General features: G+C 52.9%; 3 protein-coding genes across 16 annotated transcripts; 1 reads left to right on the top strand and 2 right to left on the bottom strand.

Moving 5' to 3' along the window:
* Positions 1-1,105: 1,105 nt before the first annotated feature.
* Positions 1,106-4,320, bottom strand: LOC126035010 (killer cell lectin-like receptor subfamily B member 1A). The gene is made up of 9 exons (XM_049793094.1): positions 4,054-4,320; positions 3,842-3,893; positions 3,114-3,315; positions 2,491-2,622; positions 2,250-2,381; positions 1,952-2,106; positions 1,573-1,688; positions 1,357-1,474; positions 1,106-1,213 (listed from the first exon to the last, which is right to left on the bottom strand). Exons 4-9 carry the CDS (start codon positions 2,498-2,500, stop codon positions 1,205-1,207), a joined length of 540 nt encoding a protein of 179 aa, XP_049649051.1. The 5' UTR covers positions 2,501-2,622; positions 3,114-3,315; positions 3,842-3,893; positions 4,054-4,320; the 3' UTR covers positions 1,106-1,204.
* A 39-nt stretch (positions 4,321-4,359) lies between these two features.
* Positions 4,360-12,392, bottom strand: LOC126035000 (C-type lectin domain family 2 member A-like). Of its 6 annotated transcripts, none has more exons than XM_049793078.1 (9): positions 12,313-12,392; positions 11,943-12,036; positions 10,381-11,472; positions 8,558-8,986; positions 7,077-7,133; positions 6,541-6,633; positions 6,254-6,438; positions 6,042-6,145; positions 4,360-5,698 (listed from the first exon to the last, which is right to left on the bottom strand). In XM_049793078.1, the coding sequence occupies exons 4-9, from the start codon at positions 8,580-8,582 to the stop codon at positions 5,542-5,544; spliced, it is 621 nt and encodes a 206-aa protein (XP_049649035.1). In that variant the 5' UTR covers positions 8,583-8,986; positions 10,381-11,472; positions 11,943-12,036; positions 12,313-12,392; the 3' UTR covers positions 4,360-5,541. The 6 variants fall into 6 exon arrangements, with proteins under 6 accessions (XP_049649035.1, XP_049649034.1, XP_049649032.1 ...); XM_049793077.1 differs by having other exon boundaries at positions 7,077-7,152; positions 8,558-8,752; XM_049793075.1 differs by having other exon boundaries at positions 8,558-8,752.
* Positions 12,393-12,469: 77 nt separating this feature from the next.
* LOC126034999 (C-type lectin domain family 2 member A-like) lies at positions 12,470-22,238 on the top strand. Of its 9 annotated transcripts, XM_049793070.1 has the most exons (10): positions 12,470-12,589; positions 15,167-15,394; positions 17,736-17,913; positions 18,016-18,081; positions 18,194-18,801; positions 19,842-19,898; positions 20,341-20,433; positions 20,536-20,720; positions 20,829-20,932; positions 21,272-22,238. In XM_049793070.1, exons 5-10 carry the CDS (start codon positions 18,777-18,779, stop codon positions 21,426-21,428), a joined length of 621 nt encoding a protein of 206 aa, XP_049649027.1. In that variant the 5' UTR covers positions 12,470-12,589; positions 15,167-15,394; positions 17,736-17,913; positions 18,016-18,081; positions 18,194-18,776; the 3' UTR covers positions 21,429-22,238. The 9 variants fall into 9 exon arrangements, with proteins under 9 accessions (XP_049649027.1, XP_049649029.1, XP_049649026.1 ...); XM_049793072.1 differs by having other exon boundaries at positions 17,853-18,081; XM_049793069.1 differs by having other exon boundaries at positions 18,016-18,801.
* The last annotated feature ends 18 nt before the right edge of the window (positions 22,239-22,256 follow it).

Below are 22,256 nucleotides of genomic sequence, written 5' to 3'. Positions count from 1 at the left end.
CAGACCTGCAGCTGTCCCCATGGCTCCCGGCTCCCTCCTCTGCTCGGCAAAACGGGCCCTCCTTGAGCTCCGGGCTGGGCACTGTGCCTCGCGGCGAGCCCCTTGATGGGGGTTTGGGTTTCTTTCTCATCCTCCTGCTTTCTTTTTTTTTCCTTTTTATCCCGAGACTCCCACCACCGCGCTTCCCCTCTGCCTTGGCAATGCTCCTTCGAGCACCGTGCCACGAGCATCCGCATCCGTCTCCCCTGCTGCCCCTCAGTCCCTTCCCGGAACGACCCACTTCTTGGGTGAGTTTTGGTGTGCCTGGGGTGAAAGCACGACCTGAGGACGGGGATGGTCCAGGAGGAAGATCGAGGGGGACGCTGGCACAGGCAGAAAGCCCACAAGCAGCTTCCCAGGGGGTTGGATTGTTACCGTAAGTCGGCGCTTCAGAAACTCACTGAGACTCAATGCTGGAGTTTTAGAAAGCAGGCGTTCTTTATTGCAGCGCTGGGTGCGCGGGGAATCACTCCACCTATCGTGTATGCCAATTCTTTCAACAGCTGAGATTAGCTACAAAATGGATATACATATTCATGATTTTTCCTGGAAATAATTAACATAGTCATCTAAATACCAGGAATCATTGATATATGTAAATGTCCTTGGCTCCCGTGCACTCGAGATCTTTGGTGGTCTTCAGGGACCCTCTGGTGGTCTTCGATAGTCTTCCTCACTGTCTGCTAGTTCACCCTCTTGTGGTGATTTTGTGCAGTGGGACACTTTACAAGTTTTGGTACAAATTATCCTAAAGAATGTTCATTAGTAACTCTAACACTTTTCCTGATTTTCATTCTTTTAACACAAGCCACAGTGACACTTTTAAGCTGAATTATCTAAAAAGGCCTATGGTTCTCATCTTCCCAGGGAACTGCAAGGTCAACCAAAAGCAATTTCCTCTGCTATCTTACGCATTTTGCAACATACCGGTTTTCTTATCCACCACTACTCAGGATAACAAGGCCACTCTGTTCCTCTCGCAACAGAAGGTGTAAAGCATCTTGTATCAGGATGGGGCCCTGCGTACCCCGGAGCCGTGGAAGTGCGAGGCAAGTCCAGGGGCAAGTGCTGCCGGGCAGAAAGGGACAGGTACAGCGTGCGCAAGGGCATGCACACACACGCAAATTGGTCCGATACAGAAGGATGCTCCTTCCAGTCCTGTCTGTCAGCAAAGCTGCTTGAAAACACCACAGGGAGCCCAGCTAATATCATCTGCACACAAAAACACCAGTGCTGCCTCCCATATTCCCCCACGGAGGGCCTGATCCTGGCCCGTCCCTCCCAGCCACAGCCCAGCTCGGGGTCCCTGGCTCAGACCTGGGTGGCTTCTTTCCGGCAGATCCACTGCAACCCCACGCTGCAGCTGTCGGAGCTGATCCTGTCCTCCCTGACCACCCCGCAGCTTCTGCCTTCATCCCGGGGACTCAGCTGGAACCTGCGGGGGCAGGAGGGAGCCCGTGTCAGGGCAAGAGGGTCCCTCGGGTGATGGTGGAGATGCCCACCCCGACGCCCACCCCTCCCCACAGCGCTCACCGGCTCTGGTCCAGGTGGGAGCCGTTAAGCCAGGTCCAGCCCTTCCCGCCGGGGGGGACGGAGAGGCCGATCCAGAAGTAGCTGGTGGGTTTCTGCAAAATTTCCTTTACGAAACCCTAGATGGGGGAGAGGGCGGGTGGCAGGCCGGCGTGCCACCCTGTCCCAGGCTCCAGCCTGTCCCCGCACAGCCCCCGGCTGAGGACCGAGCCCCACCGTTGTCTCCCACCCTCCGACACTGGCAAAGGCACCCTGAAGGCTCAGGGTCAGGTGCTGGCCCAGGACCCCCAGGGAAACCCTTGGCCCTTCCCCAGGTGCCACCAGCCCCTGGGGCGCAGTCCCGGGACCCCTCCCACGTCCCCGATGCCATCGGTCCCTTTACCAGCTCATCCTGGTCCCCTGGCATCAGCAGCTCGGCACCCCGATTCATGCAGTCCTCCTGGCTCGCGCTGCAAGGGTTGATCCTCTTGGCCACCCAACAGCACTTGCTCCCATGCAGCATCCAGCCCGTGGAGCAGAGCTTGCACCCCTCACCCTCTGTGGACGGACAGACACCGCCATGCTAAGGCACCCCAGGGGAGCCCTGCCTCAGCCAGGCCGGGGACGGCACCCTTTGGCCGGAGGGGTGCCTGTTGGGGAGGGGGTGTCCCACCGAGGGGACCCCACGGGAGGCGGGTTACCTCGCAGGGGACACAGGCTCTTCCTCAGCTCCAGGGAGATGCAGCCCAAGCCGGCACGCTGGCATCCCCGCGACGCATTCCCGCACCCCGCGGTCCTCTCGCGCCGTCCCGTCTCCGCCACCAGCCAAGACACTGGGAGAGAGGGACACTGAGCCGGGAGGGGGGCATCCTATCTCGGGGATGGAGGGGGCACCTGGCCACTCCCAGCCCCCCTCCAAAAAGCCCCTGGGGGCCAACTCACCGCACAGCATGAGGGACAACACCAGGGCAGCCACCAGGGCCCCGAGGAGGCAGAGGGGATGGCGGGGGGCTCCTGCGAGGACACTTGCCCACCGTGGGGCAAAACCCCCCTGGGGGTCTTACAGCCCAGATCCTGCGGTCAGGGGAAGGAGTAGGAAAAAAGTAGGGGGACTCGAGAGCATCTGTCACCCCCCCTGCCCCCAGAGAGCCCAAAGCAGGGTGTCCTGGGGCAAAGCACCCTGGCGAGACCCCCAAGCCCCTGCAGACTCCCCCGCACAAAGGTGCGACCCCAGAAAGGGACCAGCAGCAGGAACGGGGTGTCCCCCAAATCCCTCTGCTCCCTCTTTTGGGGTCACAGCTGAGAGGCCCCAAAAGTGGGGTGGAGGCAGGACGGCACCAGTCCGGGGTGTCTGACGAGCTACAGCCTCCAGAAAAGCCCCCCCGGCCCTCCTCCCTCAACCCGTGCCTCAGTTTCCCAGCTTGAGCAGCTCTTGGGGACCCAACGGGCAGCGTCACCCCGCTTCTCCCCCTTCTCAAGTCGCACCGGTCAGCATCGCCCCGTATTTCCTCTCCCCTCCACAAATTTGGGGAACACACACCCCCAGCGGACATGACCCCCAATACCTGCACCCAGGAGGGGAGCCGGGATCCCCGCAGCACCCCGCTTGCCCCGTCGGTCTAAGACCATGTAGCCGTCCTCATCCTCCATGGCGTGGAAGAGCCAGGGGTCCGTGGGGGATGGGGGCTTCCTCTCCACGGGTAGGAGAACTGGGGTACGGGGCTTCACCCCGCGGGTTTAGAGCACAGGGAGCTGCAGCACAGGCTACTGCAAGAGAAAAGTAGGAGAACAGCTCATTTCTCCTCCCCAGGGAAAAAATGGTGGAGGAGAAAATACATAAATATGTACGTTTTTGTGGTGCTCATTAACCAGCTTTCACCCTGATGAGCCGGTGGCTGTGACTGCACAAGCCCTGTGTGGGGAGAGGCACAGGCACATTGGGAAGCCCTGGGTCCCCAGTCTCCTGCCTCCTAATTAGCAGCTATTTCATTAGCCTAATTGAGCTTGATGTTATCTGCTCCTGGGCTTACCCATCTGCCATCCTTTGCCAGACACTGGCAACTGCCTCTGCTCAGCATGCCAATATAAAAATGAGGTGGGACTGCCCCAGCAGCACTCCTCTCCCACCGCCACTGCCACCTGAACCCCTAACTGGGATGCTGGAGGATGGACAGACTGGGAGAACTGGGACCAGCCCTCCCGCACAGCCACCACACCAGCACGGCCCTCACAGGGGATGTGGCCAGGTTTGGTCCTGGTCAGATTCCTCCCCAGCACCCATGGCTGCTCTCACCTGCTCCTGCGGCAGCACCTTCTCCAGGGCTCCCCCTGAGACCCCCCGTACGCTGGAAAACAAGGGGGAACGGGGAGCTCCAGAACTCACCCAGGCATTGGCCAGAGCCAGCACCGTGATGGGCACCAGCAGAGAGCTCCAGCCATCCCCCTCCAGCCTCCGGCAGCCCCCACCCAGGAGGAGACCCCGGCGGGGGGTGGGTGGGTGCTGACCTGGTTCAGGTTTTGGGGGAGAAAACACCCCAGTGAGATACTGTCATTGGAAACAGCGTCCAAACGCAGGATGCCAGGCTGATTGCCCTTGTGGTGCTTTTGAGGTTCCCAGTGCAGGGTCCCATGGAGGCAGACACTTGTGCCACAATTCAGAGGGATCAGCTGCACTCCCACAGCCGCAGCGCTTTGTTCCGCTGAGATTTAAGCCAGAGCAAACGACTGTCACGACCCAGACCGGACAGACCAGGGATTTGTGTTGAATTTGGAATTCCCTCGGGCTAAATTAAGGTGAAATGACACCAAACCATCAGTTCAACATTTTATTTATGACAGAAGCAAACTTAATTTAGGAGACCTAAAAGCAGGCCGTGTGCTTTCCCCAACAGGAATAGGCATGGAACTAGCTCAGTAAACCGTGTAACCCAGCGTAACCACATCCAGCAATTCAGGGAATAAGGAGAACAGAAGCAAACAATTTGGGAGGCATCAATTCAGGGAATAAGGAGAGAAAAGGAAAAAGAAAGAGCCAACAAGACAGGAGGATAAAAAGGAAGAGAGAAAGATACCACCAGTCCTGGATCCCAGGTTGGTTCAGTCAGGCAAGAGGTCCAGTTCTGGCAGGCTTGCACCTGTGGGGCTTCAGTTCGTGCCCTTTTATCATCTTTGCCCCTCCTTTGGTCAGGCACTTGCACTCATCAGGCTAATTAGGTGTCCTGATCAGTTTGTGAGCCTTTGGGCTTGGGGGCCATCTGGGGAGTAGCTTCCCCCTCCCTGCAGACGTGATCTTTTGCCATGCACCGTGAGCTATTCTGCTCAGTGTACCCAAAACAGCATTATCGGAACAAGGAGCTGTGTACCCTCCGGCACTCCCTCTCCCTCCCGCTCCTGTTGCTGATGTCTGGTGCTGAACGGCTTTGCAGAGTTAGTGGTTAAGCAGAACTTGCCCCACCGCAACACAAAGTTTGAGACATCAACTCTTTCAGTCTCTCATAATGACACAATTAACAACAGGGACAGACTCGGTACCGGGCATCTCGCCGGGATGCCAAAACACATCCCAGAGCAGCAGTTCGGTGGCTCCTTCTCGAGGCTGGGGTCTTCTCCCAAGCATTGGATGGGGAGGACGCGGAAGCAATTCTGTTTCATTTCTCCACTTTGCCTTTCTGCCCCCCACCTCCAGCTCCTCCAAATCCAAAGAACAAAGACACCAAACCAGCAGGACTGAGCTTTGCAGCATGGCAGCTGCCAGCAAAGCAGGGAGTTTTCCAAGCCTCTTCAATATTCCAAGTCTGGAAAAGCTGGAAAGACTCTAGCAGTCAGACTGAAGGAAGGATCCTTTGATCATGGCTCCGTGTCATTGTCGTGAGGAGGTTCTGCTTTTGTAAGCTAAAATTAAAACAAATCTGTACTGTTGGGAGATGCTCACTACCCTGTTGGGTAGGGTTAATAACAGCTTGTGGTTGATCTTCTCTGCCGACGGGGAAAATTTCAGGTGAAACTCAGAATGACTTCTGAATCCTTCTGAATCCCACTGGGGTGCTTTTGCGGGTGGCTGCAGAGAGAGTATTTCATCTGGGAGCACCAGTCGCTGCTGATCCCGTCACCATCAATATAGGCACATTGGCCCTCGCCCCGGACCTCGAACCTGCACCAAACAGCAGAAGGAAAACTCAAAGGGAAGCAAAGGGGTTGCTGTCATCTGCAGGTCAGCGGCTGAACATCTCCCATACAGGCTAACAGCACTGCAAGGAGCACGGAGCACCCCTCCCCAGAAAACAACCTGCCCCATGCAGAACAAAAACTGCCTCCCAGTCCCTAAAGGAGGGAATATTTTCAGTTGCTTGGTCCTTGGTCAAGGGGGGTTGATCTAGGGATGCCCTCATCAAATTTATTTGTTATCTCTCTCTATATGTGTCTTCCTGCATTCAATCCCTGACCCATCTCAGCCCAGGCCGTGCTTATGTTCTCCAGAAGAAGAAGGGACGTACCAGTTGCTGAAGAGAGACCCGTTGGACCATTTCCAAGGTCCAGAGGCTTCCCTGTGGAGACCGATCCAGTAGTGCAAGGAACTCCCATAGCGCAAGAGGAAACGCTAGAGGGGGGGAAAAAGCAAGCATTCATGCAACACCCTCCAGGGGAATCCCAAATCTGCTTCCCAAAAGCCACTGACACACCAGTTCCTCAGGGATTTCTCATTTACCAGCTCCTCCTGGGTGTCAATGGTGGCCAAATGCGGTCCGAGAGAAAGGCAAGAGATATGACTTCTGTTCCAGTCCATTTCATTCTCCACAAAGTAAAAGCACTTCCTCCTGTACCCAATCCCATTTCCCAGGCAGCTGGGAAGGACAGGAGAGGAACAGGATGGACAGGACAGGCAATTCTTAGCTGGAAATAAGCAGAATGCATCATGGTTAACTTACACCACTGGTTTTTCTCCAGGGGACAAGAGGACTTTGGCGGTGGGCACCTCCACCTCCAGACACTTACCCGCCAGCGCAATTATGGTGAGAAGCAACGCTGCTATGACCACAGTGACCCCGATGAGGACCTTTTTGTCTTTAATGCACTTGAGGCTAAAACCTGGGGACAAACTTCGTGGAAGAGGCACAGCCGGCAAACCCACGGCACAAAGAGCACCCCAAGCTCCCTGCAGCTCTTGTATTCCCCCCACGGGTGCCTTCAACACCTTTATATACAGCCACAAAGCACGGGGGGGGGGGGCACAGTGGGGTGCAGGCTCAGGTCAGGGGGTGCATCCCAGTGCTTTCATCAGCCTCCAGGGATTTTTAGGGCTCCCTGACCTCATTGCATCCTCTCCATACCCCGTCAGCCCGGAGAGATGGGCACCGTCAACCAGGACCCACAGCTTGAGCTGCCCTGTGCCTCCTGCAGCTTGCAAACAGCTTTACCTTTCTTGCACCCTCCTCACCCCAGGCATTTTAACTACATTTTAGCTGCCCACGCCACGTTAAGCATGGCCACGACCTCCAAAACAACATCCTCAAAACAAGAGTGGTGCTTACTGGTCCCTTCCTCCACTCTCTGCTGTGATGGCATCATTACAGCAGTCAAGTCTTCACCTGTGCAAAAGCAAGAAGCCTGTGCAAATGAAGTGAGAAGTTCTTCAGTAGGACAGGCCTGACCCTGGATACTTTTCTCCCGGGACAGTCAAAGCAGCATTCCCCCTTGTTGTGGTTTAATCCCAGCTGGTAAACAAGCACCATGCAGCTGCTCACTCATTTACCCCTCACTCAGCATGACGGGAGAGAGAATCGGGGAAATATAAACTAAAACTCATGGGTTGAGATGAAAACAGTCAAATAAGACAGAAAGGAAGAAAATAATAATGACAATAATAACAATAAGGAAATGACAATAATAAAGAATAGTAATATACAAGTGATACACTGTGCAGTTTCTCACCACCTGCCAACCTATGCCTGCTTAGTTCCCAACCAGCAATCCCCCAAGGCCAACTACCCCCAGTTTCTATACTGGCCATGACATCACATGCTATGGAATACCCCTGTGGCCAGTTTGGCTCCGCTCTCCTGGCTGTGTCCCCTCCCAACTTCTTGTGCCCCTCCAGCTTTCCTGATGGCTGGGCAGGAGAAGCTGAAAAATCCCTGTGTTGGTCTAAACATTACTCAGCAAAAACAGAAAACATCAGTGTGTTATCAACATTCTTCTTATCCTGAACCCAAAATATACCAGCTATTAGGATGAAAACTAACTCTATCCCAGCCAAACCCAGGACACCCCTTCTTCTGGTTTACATGCATGGCAGGAAGGGAAACAAGATTTCTGCCTTCAAAGAACCAGGATTTGCTTTGGTTTTCCAAGCCAGCCTTCATTTTATTAGCTTCTGCCAGCTCTGTTTGCCCTGGAGAGGTGTCATCTCAGTTACTGCCCCACTTCTTCAACGCCAAGGTGTTTTCAGCTCCAGCCTCTGCTACAGGACCCTCAGGTCAGCCCCCATGGTGCTGGGTGGCCCTTCAAACCCATCTGAGCCACATCCCCCAGCCCAAAGCCAGAACCACCCCCTCCATCTCCCCACCATTGTAAAGGGAACTTGGCCTTAAGCCTCATTGTTTCTACGACCATTCATATCAGACATATAACATTAATAGAATAGCCTGAGTGATTTTCAGAAATTCAAAGGTGATCTTTGATGTGTAAGAAGATAAGTGATTGTGGTGACCCAAGACCTTCTGCCTAAGACCACTAACTTCAGAAGAACCAGAACATGAGAACTGATGAGATAAATTGAGGAATGATAATGACATGGCAACCGAGATCGACTGGAAAATTACGAAGGGTTTGGACTGGGATAATGGGCGGTAAAGGTATATAAGACTGAGAAATTTTTGGAAGTTTGCCATTCACTGCGGTGGTGGCACAGCTGAGTTGTTAATAAAGCAAACCTAGAAAAACCCATGACTGAAAATCCTTTAACAACCATATGCTCTTAAAGCCTCTAGGAAAGGGGATGGTGCTGATGTACCTGCATCCTGAAGAGCTTCCGCCATCCCTGGTGCCACCGAGGGGATGGCAGCACCCTCTGGGCACAAGCACGTCCCTCAACTCCACCAGTAACAAGGCGAGCAGGGTCAAGAACACCTCGAGACTGCAGCACAGCACCAGGGACCCGCCAGGTCCTTCTCTGTCCCGGTGCTTTGCCAGGATGCTCCTCCAGTCACTAAAATAAAAAGCCAAAAAGCTCACAATCTCCCAAAACCTCAGTGCTGCTCATCACAGCACTTTTTCCTCAAGCACCTTTTCTCCTTTATCCACGTCCCAGCCTGCATTTGCTCTGAGTTATTGTTTCTCGAAACCTCCCACGACAGCGTGTTTTCCTACGTTGTTCTTACAAACTGGTTTTCCATTTCTTTTGGGTTTTGACCTTTCCATGGATGCCACCTTTTCCCAAAGCCTATGGCAACACATGAACAGATTCACATCTGACTCAGGGAAGCAAAAGCGGTCCTGCAGGAGCTCTTCATAGAACATTCACATTTACAAGAAAAACCTCAACCCCCCCCCAACCTAGAACCTGCTTGTCCTGGTTTCAGCTGGGATAGAGTTAGCTGTCTTCCTAGTAGCTGGTACAGTGCTATGTTTTGAGTTCAGCATGCAAAGAATGTTGATAACACACTGATGTTTTCAGTTGTTGCTCAGTATTGTTTAGACTATAGTCAAGGATTTTTCAGCTTTTCATGCCTAGCCCACGAGAAAGCTGGAGGAGCACAAGAAGCTGGCACAGGACACAACCAGGGCACCTGACCCAAACTGGCCAACAGTGTATTCCATACCATGGGATATCCCATCCAGTATAGGAACCAGGAAGGGGGGGGGGCAGGGAATCGCCACTCAGGGACTGGCTGGGTGTCGGTCGGCGGGTGGTGAGCAATTGCCCTGCGCATCATTTGTACATTCCAATCCTTTCATTATTGCTGTTGTAATTTTGTGAGTGTTATCATTATTAGTTTCTTCTTTTCTGTTCTGTTAAACCGTTCTTATCTCAACCCAGGAGTTTTACTTTTTTTTTTCCCCCGATTTTCTCCCCCATCCCACTGGATGGGGGGGAGTGAGTGAGCGGCTGCGTGGTGCTTAGTTGCTGGCTGGGGTTAAACCATGACACTGCTAATGCAAAATAGAAAAACCCGCAGATGCTGTTGCCAACAAGCTGTTGAAGTCACCAAGAGCTGCAGCTCCTGTCATAAAGAATTTTCACATATAGTAAAACTATATATACAACCCTGACATCAGATACACTGCTGGTGTTCCCAGCACTGTAAATACAATATGGTTAAAGAAGAGACAGAAGTGAAGAAAATAAGAATGATATTACTAACAATACTAGAATGACAAAAATACTAATGAAAGGATTGGAATATACAAGCGATGCACAACGCAATTGCTCACCAGCCACCAACCCATGCCCAGTTAGTTCCCGAGCAGCCAGAAAATTAACTCTATCCCAGCTGAACCCAGGACACCCCTTCATCTGGTTTATATGCATGGCAGGAAGGGAAACAAGATTTCTGCCTTCAAAAACCCAGGATTTGCTTCGGTTTTGCAAGCCAGCCTTCATTTTATTGGCTTCTGCCAGCCCTTCTTCACCCAGACCGCCAGCCCAGGCAGCCCTGAGCGGGCACGGTTAAGGACGAGCCAGCCGTTGGTTCCTCCGGGCTGCGGTCTGGGGCCCCTCACCGCCTCCCCTCGTGGGAAGCCGACGGACGGACGAGGCGAGAACAGCCCCCCCCGGACCCCGTCCGCCCCTGCAGCGACGGACCGACCCCGGGCAGAACCGACCCCGGTCCCCACCTGCGCTACGGCCCGAGGAAGGCTCCGGCCGCTCCCGCCGCCATCACACGCCCCGCAACGCTCTGAGGAGAATCGGAGCGGGAACTTTTCAAAAAAAGGCCGCCCCACTGTTTCGGCCCAATCAGCGCGCAACCTGTCGGAGCACCCAGCCAATCGCAGGCAGAGGGCGGCGACGGGGCCGCCAGGTCGCAGCATCCAGCCGCTGTTGCCTCGTAGCACCGGCGCGTCCCGGCGCCGCCTCACGGTGGCTCCGCCTCGTCACCGCATCGTCTCACCGCAGTCTGGTCTCTCCAGAGAATCACCACACGGCGGCACCGTCTGTCTCACCGCGGCGCCGGCGCCTCCCAGGGTCGTCGCCTCACGGCGGCTCCCTTTCATTGTCACCACTTATGGCAGAAGCAGCCTGAGCTTGGTGGGCGCGAACAATCAAGAGGTGCTGGGGTTACTCACGACAGGAGTCGGCAGGAAACCCCCTCGGAAAAAGCGTAGCTCGTTCTAACCACGTACATCCACCCAGAGAACAAGGCGAGCCCTCCCCTTGAGTCAGGAGGTTCGGAGCAGACCCCCTCGCTTTCTGGGCTCCTTCTGGGAGAGGAGCCCAGGGGCAGCTGGATCCACTCCCAGTCCCAGACTGCATCTACAAGGATGAGCTGTAGGGATTATGGAAAGGAGAGAGAAAGAGAGCGCGAGACAGAGAGCGAGGGGAAAGAAAAGAGATGTCACCAGTCCTGGGTCCAGCGTTGCTCCAGTCAGCTGAGATGTCCATCCAGTTCCAGGGGATGCGCCCAGGGGGCTTCAGTTTGTGTCCTTTTATCATCTCCTTGTCCCTCCTTTGGCCGGGCACTTGAACTCATGAGGCTAAAGAGGTGTCAGGTGGGGTTTGTGCTTCCAGAACCTTCGGGAAAGGGGTCGGTGGGCTTGGGGGTCCTCTGGGGAGGAACTTCTCCTTCCCTGCAGGCAAGACCACTGTTTGGTCTCTGGCCATGCAGGGTGAGCTGCTGCATCCTCTGGCACGCCCTCCCTGCAGAGTTCTTCCTTAGGCAGAACTTGCCCCACCACAATGTTTGAGACATTATCTCAACCTGTGAGAGACTGAAAGAGTAAGGACAGTTTGACCAAACAGAAAGGAAGAAAATAATAGTGACAATAATGGCAACAAGGAAATTACAATAACAATTAAAGAACTGGAATACACAATACAAGTGATGCACAGTGCAATTGCTCACCACCCGCTGACCGATGCCCAGTTAGTTCCCGAGCAGCGATCCCCCCCAGGCCAACTCCCCCCAGTTTCTGTACTGGGCATGACGTTCCCCTCCTGAGAAGCCGACGGACGGACAAGGCGATGTAATCAGCAGGGAACCAAATTGTTCCCTGACATTGTGTAATTCGTGTTGAATTAAAAGAAGACAATAAGGCTTACATACCAATCCGGAAGGGGGGAAGGGACACATTGTGATTGAACAAATGCTTTGTGTAAATAGCAAGGCTTGCTTAAATGTTGCATAAAGGTCACAAGAGGCTATAACTTACTAGATAAGGAGGGAAAGGCTATAATTTACCAGATAAGGGGATTAACTCTGCCACGACTGCACTTCTCCACATCAAAAGACACTCTCCCTTGAGAAGATTGACCGAATCTGCCGAGTAACAAACCTGCACGAGTGAAGAAAGAAGAAGCAAGACAAGGCGGAGATTTACAAGAAAGGGGTGCATGAACTGTATAAAAGGAATGTAACTATAACAGAACGTCGCGAGCCGTTGGTGGAGCGCGGACTCCCCGGCCGCCCAGCGCTGCTTGCTTGCTATTCTCAATAAATTTATGAATTTTATATAGAATTGGCTCTGTCGATTTATAACAGCGAGAACAGCCCCCCCGGCCCCCGCAGGACCGCCTCCGCCCCGCACCGAGGGACCGACCCCGGTCCCCACCTGCGCTACGGCCGGTCCCGAGCTCCGGAGCGCCGAGGGCGAACCACCACATCGGCGACCGGACGGGTGTGAGAGACGGGGGCGTTTACGAAAGGGGCGTCGCCGCTCTCTCTGCGATTGGCTGTCTGCCCCGCCACTCCTGGGCGTTGCGCGCTGATTGGTGACGGCGGAGGGCGGGCCGCATCCCGAGTCTCCTCAGAGCGTTGCGGGGCGTGTGATGGCGGCGGGAGCGGTCGGAGTTTTCCTCGGGGGGAGCTCGGGATCGGCCGTAGCGCAGGTGGGGCCCGGGGTCGGCCCCTCGCTGCGGGGCCGAGGTGGTCCTGCGGGGCCGGGGGGGCTGTCCTCGCCTCGTCCGTCCGTCGGCTTCCCAGGAGGGGAAGGTCGTGCCCAGTACAGAAACTGGGGTAGCGGGGGGGATCGCCGCCTGGGGACTAACTGGGCGTTGATCGGTGGGTGTTGAGCAGTTGCATTGCGCATCGCTTGTATATTCCAATCCTTTTGTTATTACTATTGTCGTTTTATTAGTGTTGTCATTATAACGAGTTTCTTCTTTCTGATCTATTAAACTGTTCTTACCTCGACCCACGAGTTCTACTACTTTTCCCGATTCTCTCCCCCATCTCACTGGGTGGGGTAGAAGGGAGTGAGCGGCTGCGTGGTGCTTAATTGCTGGTGGGGTTAAACCACGACCCCCCCGGGGTCTCGTTCCGGGAAGGGACTGAGGGGCAGCGGGGGACACGGATGCGGATGCTCGTGGCACGGTGCTCGAAGGAGCATTGCCAAGGCAGAGGGGAAGCGCGGTGGTGGGAGTCTCGGGATAAAAAGGAAAAAAAAAAAGAAAGCAGGAGGATGAGAAAGAAACCCAAACCCCCAGAAGAAAGAAACCCAAACCCCCAGCAAGGGAGCTCGCAGCTCGCTCCCGTCCCTGCTGCCTGGAACCAGCTGCCTGAACTGGGCTGCTTGAGGATGGCTGGACTGGGAGCACTGGGAAGGGGCTGCCTGCAGCAGCCCTGATGCCCACCCTTCACGTTGCCATGCTGTCGTTGCTCTGGCAGGGGATGCAGTGAGGTTTCTTTGCCCACCATCCAGATTGAGTTTGTCCCTATCGCCTACAGCCTCTTTTGGGGCTCATGCAGCAGCAGCAGCATCCCCCCCTTCGGGGGGATGGGGTGGGGGGGGAATCAGTATTTGGGGGGCCCTGAGAGCCCCCATCCACAGCTTTGCACAAGCAAACACACCCCTGCGTAGGCACATGTGCCTCCCCCAGCTGCTCTTCCTGCCTGCAGCACTTCCTCTCGCCAGCTCGCTTTGCTGAGAACAGAATGTTGCTGGAAAGAACTGCCATAGGGGAGAGAAACCACCATCTTCCATCAGGTACTAACCATCGCCTCTGCCATTCCCCAGCTTTTCTTCCTCCTACTTGTCCTTTTCTTTGCAGTTATGATGGAGGGGAGGAAAAATCTGGCATGTTGAGCCCAGAAATAGTTCTGTCCGCTGCATTTGTTACCCAGCACTGGCTGTGATAGACAGCAGCAGCCTTGGCCCTGTGTTTGTTTTGGGTTATTGTTTAAACATTTGAAAGGCTCTGTTCCTTTTATAGAGCAAGTGTGGAAGAGGCCCTGGACAGGGAGCTGGCAAGTGTTTCTTTGTGGGAAAGGCTGATGGGATTAGTCACTGTGCTGGTTTCAGCTGGGATAGACTTAATTTTCTTTCTAGTAGCTGGTGTAGTGCTTTGTTTTGGGTTCAGTCTGAGAAGACCGTTGATAACACTGATGTTTTCTGTTGTTGCTGAGTAATGTTTAGAGCAAGACAAGGATTTTTCAGCTTCTCGTGCCCAGCCAGCAAGAAGGTTGGAGGGGCACAAGAAGTTGGGAGGGGATACAAACGTGACAACTGACCCAAACTGGCCAAAGGGGTATTCCATACGTGTGAAGTCATGCCCAGTATGTAAACTGGGCAGAGTGGGGCTGGGAGGGATTGCTGCGTGGGAACTCACAGGGTGTTGGTCAGCGGGTGGTGAGAAATTGCATCGTGCATCACTTGTTTTGTGTATTCCAATTCTTTTATTATTATTGTCATTGTATTCTTTTTATTATTGTCATTATTATTTTCTTCCATTCTGTTCTGTTAAACTGTTCTGATCTCAACCCACGAGTTTTACTTTTTTTCCCCCGATTCTGTCCCCCATCCCACTGGGTGTTGTGGGGGAGGAATGAGTGAGCAGCTGCGCCATGCTTATTTACCACCTGGGGTTAAACAGCAACAGTTAGCTCTAAACCAGCCGTGTCACTCTGGCAGGTGAAGGTGCTGATGGTGGGCAGTGTCAGCAGATGCGCTTGGGAGTTTTTGACCTGATGCCATCCCTGTCACCCACCCTCCCCTGGGTTTTTGTTTTTCTTGATGGAATTTACTGAAGCAGCTGGTTTAATCCAAAAAGGAATGTGAGTGGATGGGACTCATTTAAGGATGGTAAAAAAAGCTGGGAGAGAGGGAAAGGGGGTGGGGGGGAAGATGTGTCTGCCTCCATCCCCACTTTTGCCACCCAGGTTGGGGGACACAGAGATACAAGGGCTGGAGCAGCTCCCACCTCCCTGTCACCCTTATGGGTGCTGGAGGGGTTAGAGGAAGGTCAGCAGTGGTAAATACTGCAATAATTAAGTTGCCTTTGAGCTGGTTTGTGTTGATGGTGCTGTGGGTGGACTGCTTGCTCTGGTTTTTATTTTCATGCGTGACTCTTCCAAGGCAACTGTGAAGGCTTACCTGCTGATCTGCCCTTGCTGAGTGTTTCATTTCTTTATTTTTTTGGCTGGAGAGTGTATAGAAAGCTCTATGTCCCCTCCGTATTTCTCTGTAGGAGACAAGACACGGGGAGCTCTCAAGAGATTCTCAGCCCATCCCCACCCTGAGGAACCCATGTGCGGGGCAATCTGAGGATGCCAACCTGCCTCCACCCACTGCCAGGGCAATGCCACGTCTCAGCGTGGGCTGAAAAGCCTTGAGCCGGTCGGTAACGGAGCCGGGAGAGCTGAATTTGGTGGGCTCCCAGACGCTTGCACCCACTGCCTTTCCCTTGGACCAGGCGGTGAGTTATGTGGGGTAAAAGCCCCAAGGAAAGGGGGTAGGAGAGCATTGCATGGTGGGAGGTTTGGGCTGGACCTGGGTGAAGCAAGTTTAGACTTGAGCCTGCTTCTCAATTCCAGAGATTGTTATACCAAATCCAAGGGAAAGTGGAATTCGTGACCAGGGAAACTGCCCGTTAAGTTGCTTAAATAATTTGTTACTGCTGCTCAAGCTTGTGTTTTTATCTGGTCCCATCCCTTGGTGTGGTCCATTACATCATGGAAAAGCTGAGTGAGCTTTTGCAGGTCCCTGATGATCACGCTAGCTATGAAAACGCAGCAGAGAAACCACTGTGATGCTGTACCCCAGAAACATCCAACCTGGGGGTGTCTTGGAAGCACCAGTGGGTTGCAGCTTTGCTCTGATTCTGCAAGTCCTGGCAGAGCCTGGCTGGGGTTTGGGATGCAGCCACTTCCCCATGTCCCCATCTGGCTTTGGTGGGTGGAGGAGGGAGTAAGATTAACTCAAAAAAAGTAATACAGGAACTCTGATAAAGTGGTTCCTAAGGCAACAGTACTGGTCAGAAGAAGGAGTGATTTACCATGGAAAGGGTGGGTTTCAGCAGCTGCTTGGTATCGGATATTAGACGCCTCTGTTTCCAGTACTACAGGTAGGCAATAAATTTGGGGTTCAGGAGCAGAGAGTATTCTTGCATGTGTTTAAATCCCTCACCTGGATGGACGCTGTGGGCATGAGGAGGGGGGAAATCCGCAGATTTTCTTCTGCCACAGAGAAAAAAATGTGCAGTGGAAGTTGGTTGTTTAGCAGGAACTTACCTGTCCTCTCCCAGCACCTCCTGGAAGCTGGAAACTCCAAGTTCAGCAGCAGCTTCCCCTCGAGCGTGGGCTTAGGAAGCAGGTGTAGAAAAGCCCATTTTCCTTCGAGCATGCAGAGGGTGAGTTGGGAGCCTGCAGAGACGAGCGCTGGGGCTGCCTCACAAAGCACCGCAGAAGGGAACCTCCTACCTTCATTTGGGGGCAAGTTTGGGGTTTTTTTCCCCACCCTCTAGCATCTTCCCCTTCGGCACTCCGCTCCCTTCTCCCCTGGGATGCCCACTCCAGCTCAATCCAGGCTGTGGGTCCCACGTTGGGGTCCTGGTGACCCCAGGGTGTCTCCTTGCAGTGACACCTCGCTTTGTCCCCTTTTGCCTAGAATCCTGCTGCCAATAAAAGGTGGGGTTTTCTTCTTTTTTGCAGTAGTCTTTGGGTCTTGTCAGGGCATGAGGGATTCAGTCCTGTTTGCTGCATGAATTCCTTGCTCCTTGGGTGCTAGACAAAAGTGCCTTTGATTTATTTCAAGCACGTGCTGCTTGCAAAGGCATTAGTTCTCCGGGCAGCAATGTTTCCCCCTACCAAGGCCATGAACTAGAACAATGTTCGCCTGTAATATTTTTGACATGCTTTTTGGGACACAAAAATCCTTTATTTCCCACAAGCCCAGTGTATTTGGGAGTATTTTCTGATGATCAAGTTTCTCTGTTGTTCCCCACTTAGTGTCTTGTTTCTTCCTCCGTCACCTGCTGTTTTACTCCAGAATGCACCAAGCTGCAGCCTAGGGTAGGAGTAATTTGGTTTTGCCTGTTGGGGACAGTAGCAAAATGCTCCATCAGTTAAATCCTATTCAAAATCAAGTGTTTGGGGAGAAAAAAGATTTCCTTTTGAATCTTACTTTTGCAAACACACAAAGGTTGTTCTTCCCTGGAAAATTGCTGCAAATTGAGGAAGGTTCAAAGTGCAGGTACCAGTAATGCAATTTGTATTTACAGTGCTGATATTAAACAGGAACACCAGCTGTGCATCTGATGTCAGGGTTGTATATGTAGTTTTACTAAACATAGAAGTTCTTTGTTACAGGAGCTGCAGCTCTTGGTGACTTCAAGGGCTTGTTGGCGACAGCACCTGCAGGTTTTTCTATTTTGCATTAATGGGTTCTTGGTCTTGTTTTTCTGAGGTTTTTCTTGTAAATGTTCTACAAAGAGCTCCTGCAGGACCACTTTTGCTTGTCCGAGTCAGACCTGAATCTGTTCATGTGTTGCCATGGGCTTTGAGAAAAGGTGGCATCCATGGAAAGGTCAAAACCCAAAAGAAATTAGAAAACCAGTCTGTAAGAACATAGGAAAATACGCTGTCGTGGGAGGTTTTGAGAAGCAATAACTCAGAGTGAATGCAGGCTGGGATGTGGAAAAAGGAGTGTGTTGGCTTTGCATGGCAAGGTTTTGGTAGTGGGGGGGGGTGGGGGGGGTGGGTGGTGTACAGGGGTGGCTTCTGTAAGAAGCTGCTGGAAGCTTCCCCTGTGTCCAACAGAGTCCATACCAGCTGGCTCTAAGACAGACCTGCTGCCAGCCAAGGAGGAGCCAATCAGCGATAGTGGTAGTGCCTCTGTGATAACATTTTTAAGAAGGAAAAATGTTGCTGGGACAGACAGAAACGGCAGCCGGAGAGAGTGAGAACCTGTAAGAGAAACAACCCTGCAGACCCCCAGGTCAGTGAAGAAGGAGGGGGAGGAGATGCTCCAGGCGCTGGAGCAGAGATTCCCCTGCAGCCCATGGTGAAGACCCTGGTGAGGCAGGCTGTCCCCCTGCAGCCCATGGAGGTCCACAGTGGAGCAGATATCCACCTGCAGCCCGTGGAGGACCCCACGCCGGAGCAGGTGGGTTCCCGAAGGAGGCTGTGACCCCATGGGAACCCTGCGCTGGAGCAGGTTCCTGGCAGGACCTGCGGATCTGTGGAGAGAGGAGCCCACAGAGCAGGTTTTCTGGCAGGACTTGTGACCCCGTGGGGGATCCGTGCTGGAGCAGTGTGCTCCTGAAGGACTGCACACTGTGGAAAGGACCCATGCTGGAGCAGTTCGTGAAGAACTGCAGCGCATGGGAAGGACCCACATTGGAGAAGTTCGTGGAGGACTGTCACCCGTGGGAGGGACCCCACGCTGGAGCAAGGGAAGAGTGTGATGAGCCCTCCCCCTGAGGAGGACGAAGCGGCAGAAAATAACGTGTGATGACTGTAAACCCCATCCCCGTCCCCCTGTGTTGCTGGGGTGGTTTTGGTAGAGAAATCCAGGAGTGAAGTTGTGCCTGGGAAGAAGGGAGGGGTGGAGGGAAGGTGTTCTGAGATTTGGTTTTATTTCTCATTACCTTACTCTGGTTGATTTGTAATAAATTGAGTTAATTTTCCCCAAACTGAGTATGTTTTGCCCGTAATGGTAACTGGTGAATGATCTCTCCTGTCCTTATCTCAACCTGCAAGCTCTTTGTTATATTTTTCTCTCCCCTATCCAGCTGAGTAGGGGGAGTGATAGAACGGCTTTGGTGGGCACCTAAGTCCAGCCAGGGTCAACCCACCACAATGGCGGAAGCTCTTCAGGATGCAGGTACATCAGCACCATCCCCTTTCCTAGAGGCTTTAAGAGCAAATGGTGGGGAGATGGAGGGGGCGGTTCTGGCTTTGGGCTGGGGGACGTGGCTCAGATGGGTTTGAAGGGTCACCCAGCACCATGGGGGCTGACCTGAGGGTCCTGGAGCAGAGGCTGGAGCTGAAAACACCTTGGAGTTGAAAAAGTGGGGCAGTAATTGGGATGACACCTCTCCATGGCAAACAGAGCTGGCAGAAGCCAATAAAATGAAGGCTGGCTTGCAAAAACAAAGCAAATCCTGTTTTTTTGAAGGCAGAAATCTTGTTTCCCTTCCTGCCATGCATGTAAACCAGAAGAAGGGGTGTCCTGGGTTTGGCTGGGATAGAGTTAATTTTTTTCCTAGTAGCTGGTATGTTTGGGTTCAGGATAAGAAGAATGTTGATAACACTCCGATGTTTTCCGCTTTTGCGAAGTAATGTTTAGATAAAATCAAGGATTTTTCAGCTTCTCCTGCCCAGCTAGCAGGAAGACTGGAGAGGCACAAGAAGTTGGGAGGGGACACAGCTGGGACAGCTGAGTCAAACTGGCCACAGGGGTATTCCACAGCATGTGTTGTCATGCCCAGTATAGAAACTGGGAGGAGTTGGGCTGGGGGGGATCGCTGCTTGGGAACTAACGGGACATCAGTGAGAGGGTGGTGAGTAATTGCACTGTGCATCGCTTATTTATTCCAGTCCTTCTACTATTATTGTAATTTTATTATTGTTATTATTACAACTATTTTCTTCCTTTCTATCCTATTTGAGTGTTCTTATCTCAACCCATGAGTTTTAGTTTTTATTTCCCCTATTCTCTCCCCCATCCCACTGTCGGGGAGGGAAATGAGTGAGCAACTGCATGGTGCTTATTTACCGGCTGGGATTAAACCACAACAAGGGGGAATGCTGCTTTGACTGTCCTGGGAGAAAAATACCCAGGGTCAGGCCTGTCCTACTGAAGAACTTCACAGCATTAGCGGTAACTCACTTCATTTGCACAGGCTTCTTGCTTTTGCACAGGCGAAGACTCGACTGCTGTAATGATGCCATCGCAGCAGAGAGTGGAGGAAGGGACCAGTAAGCACCACTCTTGTTTTGAGGATGTTGTTGCGGAGGTCGTGGCCATGCTTAACGTGACGTGGGCAGCTAAAATGTAGTTAAAGTAGCTCGGGTGAGGATGATGCAAGAAAGGTAAAGCTGTTTGCAAGTTGCAGGAGGCACAGGGCAGCCCAAGCTGTGGGTCCTGGGGATGGTGCCCATCTCTCCTGGCTGACGGGGTATGGAGAGGATGCAATGAGGTCAGGGAGCCCTAAAAATCCCTGGAGGCTCATGAAAGCACTGGGATGCACCCCCTGACCTGAGCCTGCACCCCACTGTGCCCCCCCCCCCCGTGCTTTGTGGCTGTATATAAAGGTGTTGAAGGCACCCGTGGGGGGAATACAAGAGCTGCAGGGAGCTTGGGGTGCTCTTTGTGCCGTGGGTTTGCCGGCTGTGCCTCTTCCACGAAGTTTGTCCCCAGGTTTTAGCCTCAAGTGCATTAAAGACAAAAAGGTCCCCATCGGGGTCACTGTGGTCATAGCAGCGTTGCTTCTCACCATAATTGCACTGGCGGGTAAGTGTCTGGAGGTGGAGGTGCCCACCGCCAAAGTCCTCTTGTCCCCTGGAGAAAAACCAGTGGTGTAAGTTAACCATGATGCATTCTGCTTATTTCCAGCTAAGAAATGCCCGTCCTGTCCATCCTGTTCCTCTCCTGTCCTTCCTAGCTGCCTGGGAAATGGGATCGGGTATAGGGAGAAGTGCTTTTACTTTGTGGAGAATGAAATGGACTGGAACAGGAGTCAGATCTCTTGCCGTTCTCTCAGAGGCCATTTGGCCACCATTGACACCCAGGAGGAGCTGGTAAATGAGAAATCCCTGAGGAACTGGTGTGTCAGTGGCTTTTGGGAAGCAGATTTGGGATTCCCCTGGAGGGTGTTGCATGAATGCTTGCTTTTTCCCCCCCTCTAGTATTTCCTCTTGCGCTATGGGAGTTCCTTGCACTACTGGATCGGTCTCCACAGGGAAGGCTCTGGACCTTGGAAATGGTCCAACGGGTCTCTCTTCAGCAACTGGTACGTCCCTTCTTCTTCTGGAGAACATAAGCACGGCCTGGGCTGAGATGGGTCAGGGATTGAATGCAGGAAGACACATATAGAGAGAGATAACAAATAAATTTGATGAGGGCATCCCTAGATCAACCCCCCTTGGGACCAAGCAACTGAAAATATTCCCTCCTTTGGGGACTGGAAGGCAGGGGTTTTTCCTGCATGGGGCAGGTTGTTTGCTGGGGAGGGGTGCTCCGTGCTCCTTGCAGCGCTGTTAGCCCGTATGGGAGATGCTCAGCCGCTGACCTGCAGCTGACAGCAACCCCTTTGCTTCCCTTTGAGTTTTCCTTCTGCTGTTTGGTGCAGGTTCGAGGTCCGGGGCAAGGGCCAATGTGCCTATATTGACGGTGACGGGATCAGCAGCGACTGGTGCTCCCAGATGAAATACTCTCTCTGCAGCCACCCGCAAAAGCACCCCAGTGGAATTCAGAAAGATTCGGAAATCATTCTGAGTTTCACCTGAAATTTTCCCCGTCGGCAGAGAAGATCAACCACAAGCTGCTATTAACCCTATACAACATGGTAGTGAGTGTCACAACGTTACATATTTATTTTAATTTTAGCTTACAAAAGCAGAAACTCCTCATGACAATGACACAGAGCCGTGACCAAAGGATCCTTACTTTAGTCTGACCACTAGAGTCTTTCCAGTTTTGCAGACCTGGGAATATTGAAGAGGCTTGGAAAACTCCCTGCTTTGCTGGCAGTTGCTGTGCAGCAGAGCTCAGTCCTGCTGGTTTTGGTGTCTTTGTTCTTTGGTGGATGTGGAGGAGCTGGAGGTGGGGGGCAGAAATGCAAGGTGGAGAAATGAAACAGAATTGCTTCCGAGTCCTGCTCTGGGATGTGTTTTGGCATCCCGGCGCGATGCCCAGTACCAATTCTGTCTCCGTTGTTCCTCATGTTGTTTCCTCTGGCTTAAATCTCCGTGGCCTCTTTCTGGCAAATCCAGCGGAACAAAGCGCTGCAGATGTGGGAGTACAGCTGATTCTTCTGAATCGCGGCACAAGCTTCTGTCTCCATGGGACCCTGCACTGGGAACCTCAAAAGCACCGTGATGGCAATCAGCCTGGCGTCCTGCACTCGGATGCTGTTTCCAGTGACAGTATTTATCTCATTAGGGTGTTTTCCCCCTAAAACCTGAACCAGGTCAGCAGTTGTCCACTCAGCTGTGAGCATGGGAAGATACCAGCCTCTTGTTTTTCCGAAACTTGTTTCTCTTCCCCACACCCCCATGTGTGTATTAGTTGTCTAATAAATATTAGCTCTATCAGAATCTGCCTTTTTTTCCATA

This window comes from Accipiter gentilis, chromosome 36 (genome assembly GCF_929443795.1).
Source record: "Accipiter gentilis chromosome 36, bAccGen1.1, whole genome shotgun sequence".
In the NCBI taxonomy this organism is placed as follows: domain Eukaryota; kingdom Metazoa; phylum Chordata; class Aves; order Accipitriformes; family Accipitridae; genus Astur; species Astur gentilis.
This window is presented reverse-complemented; position numbering and strand designations above follow the sequence as displayed.

Excerpts from the sequence above, each read along its gene's own strand:
- LOC126035010 (XM_049793094.1), bottom strand. Across the intron at positions 2,107-2,249 it reads GAGCCTGTGTCCCCTGCGAG|AGGGTGAGGGGTGCAAGCTC; the intron begins GTAACCCGCCTC and ends GTCCGTCCACAG. Across the intron at positions 1,475-1,572 it reads TCCCACCTGGACCAGAGCCG|GTTCCAGCTGAGTCCCCGGG; the intron begins GTGAGCGCTGTG and ends CTGCCCCCGCAG.
- LOC126034999 (XM_049793073.1), top strand. The coding sequence starts at position 18,777 with ATGGCGGAAGCTCTTCAGGATGCAG. Across the intron at positions 19,899-20,340 it reads GAGAGTGGAGGAAGGGACCA|GTTTTAGCCTCAAGTGCATT; the intron begins GTAAGCACCACT and ends GTTTGTCCCCAG. Across the intron at positions 20,434-20,535 it reads CACCATAATTGCACTGGCGG|CTAAGAAATGCCCGTCCTGT; the intron begins GTAAGTGTCTGG and ends GCTTATTTCCAG.
- LOC126035000 (XM_049793078.1), bottom strand. The coding sequence starts at position 8,582 with ATGGCGGAAGCTCTTCAGGATGCAG. Across the intron at positions 6,439-6,540 it reads CACCATAATTGCGCTGGCGG|CTAAGAATTGCCTGTCCTGT; the intron begins GTAAGTGTCTGG and ends GCTTATTTCCAG. Across the intron at positions 6,146-6,253 it reads TTGACACCCAGGAGGAGCTG|CGTTTCCTCTTGCGCTATGG; the intron begins GTAAATGAGAAA and ends CCCCCCCTCTAG.